Source organism: Arachis ipaensis, chromosome B06, assembly GCF_000816755.2.
Source record: "Arachis ipaensis cultivar K30076 chromosome B06, Araip1.1, whole genome shotgun sequence".
Lineage (NCBI taxonomy): Eukaryota > Viridiplantae > Streptophyta > Magnoliopsida > Fabales > Fabaceae > Arachis > Arachis ipaensis.
The window spans coordinates 23399623-23401632 of record NC_029790.2 but is presented as its reverse complement, the minus strand read 5'-3'; the positions used below and the strand labels follow the sequence as shown (position 1 = coordinate 23401632).

At 29.7% G+C, this 2010-nt stretch overlaps 1 protein-coding gene and 1 non-coding gene across 2 annotated transcripts in view; one reads left to right on the top strand and one right to left on the bottom strand.

Annotated features, from left to right (window-relative positions):
• Positions 314 to 398, bottom strand: TRNAM-CAU. The gene is given in 2 exon segments: positions 314 to 349; positions 361 to 398. It is a non-coding gene; the product is annotated as a tRNA-Met (tRNA).
• LOC107647829 (protein NRT1/ PTR FAMILY 5.2) overlaps positions 1337 to 2010 on the top strand; it is a 13192-nt gene continuing 12518 nt past the window's right edge. The window contains exons 1-2 of the mRNA XM_016351875.2: positions 1337 to 1546; positions 1770 to 1987. Of these exons, the coding sequence (XP_016207361.1) occupies positions 1423 to 1546; positions 1770 to 1987 (342 nt within the window). The 5' untranslated portion in view covers positions 1337 to 1422. The remainder of the gene's footprint in view (positions 1547 to 1769; positions 1988 to 2010) is intronic.

Genomic DNA, 2010 nt, shown 5'->3' with positions numbered 1-2010 from the left:
TTGAAAATTTAAATTAAATCTAATTAATAATATATATCTAAAAAATAGGAATATATTTTAATTAAAAATAATATGAAAAATAAAAACTAAAATTTAAAAGACAAATATTATTCTTGTTAAATCATAGCTTAATTATGTAAGAATAAGTAAATTAGTAAATTATAGCTTAATTATGTAAGAATAAGTAAATTAGTAAAATAAAAAATAGTGGGGTGAGAGAGTTAAATCATAGCTTAATTATGTAAGAATAAGTAAATTAGTAAATCATAACTTAATTATGTAAGAATAAGTAAATTAGTAAAATAAAAAATAGTGGGGTGAGAGAGGCTCGAACTCTCGACCTTAGGATTACTCTTAAGCTATGAGACCTACGCGCTAGCCAACTGCGCCACCACCCCATGTGCATGTATTTTTCGTGCTGTGTATTATGATTATTACTTTTGACATTTTTTTTAAAAAATAATTACAAGAAACCAACTTTGTGTTTATGTTTATAATTTAAGTGTTGGAATTTTCTCATCCCGAAAATTATCTATGTTAAATCATTAAAAAAAGAAATACTTGAATGCGGAAGCGTACCTGAATTTATAACCATAAATCATGAATGGAAGAATCTGGATCTTGTGGTTCTTTTGATCTTCCTCAACCAAAACCTTCTATATTCCTAGGTGGCTGAACTGCAACTCTTTTTGATGGGAAAAGAGCAACAAAGGCGGCTTTAGTATATTAGGGACCGAAACCCTAAAGGCCTATTTATATTTGAGCATGGCACAGAAATGGCTTTCTTTTATGTCGTGAGCCATTCCAATTTCAACAGATTGATTATTGAAATACAAGTTGATTAATTATATTTTAAAAAAAGACGTCATCGCCAAGTAGATGAAAATTACATAATTATTACAGTAAACTAAACATGTTCAATTGTGTGCATAAACAACAAGTGCTACAAGACAATTAAAATAAGGGGAGTGTTAGGGGACAATGAAAATTTTGAACAACATGAATAATTACTAATCAAATGAAAATACAGTACATCCTAATTTAATGCTACTAACTAAATTTACTCTTTTAACCTTATTAATTCATATTATTTACACATTATTCAAAAATCTTATTGATTACCTATATTTTTTCTTAAAATAATAATTAAGATTGACTCCGTTTGTTTTTCCCCTCTAGATTCCGTTTTTAGTTAGCCCATGCAAATGGACAACGTAGAAGCTTAATGACCGCTATAAAACAAAAATAAGCTTTCAAAATCATATTGGATCCCAATCATAGCTTATATATAACATATTAATAATAGAAGCTTATTAAACCTAACCTCATAATAATACTCCCGAGTCCATCCCCACCCACATACACAAGAGCCAAAATTTTGTGAAGTGTGTGATATCTTTAATTTTGATTTTCTCAAGCATCATGGGAGTGTTGTTGAGTGAAGAAAAAGGAGAAGATTACACTGAAGATGGCACAGTGGACCTCAAAGGTAGACCCGTTTTAAGGTCAAAGACTGGGAGATGGAAAGCTTGCTCCTTCATAGTAGGTAAACATACACTGCTACATTATTTTTTTATCTAAATATATGAACGACATACATTTTAAATGTAACTATTAAAATTTAATTTTATTCGTACATTTAATGGTACAACAACATAATAATAAAAATAATTATTTTTTATATTGACTGTACATAAATAGCCGGATATAATTAGATATTTGTGTAAAACATTTTATATTGTCAATGTATCAAAATTAAATATTTGTAGGGTATGAAATGGTGGAGAGGATGGCATACTATGGGATAGCATCAAACTTAGTGGTGTACCTAACAAAGGAGCTGCATGAAGGGACCGTCAAATCTTCAAAAAATGTAACCAATTGGGTTGGAGTTGTATGGTTGATGCCAGCCATTGGTGCTTACATAGCCGATGCATACCTTGGTCGATATTGGACCTTTCTAATTTCATCTGCCATTTACCTCTTGGTATATATCAATTTAATGTCATA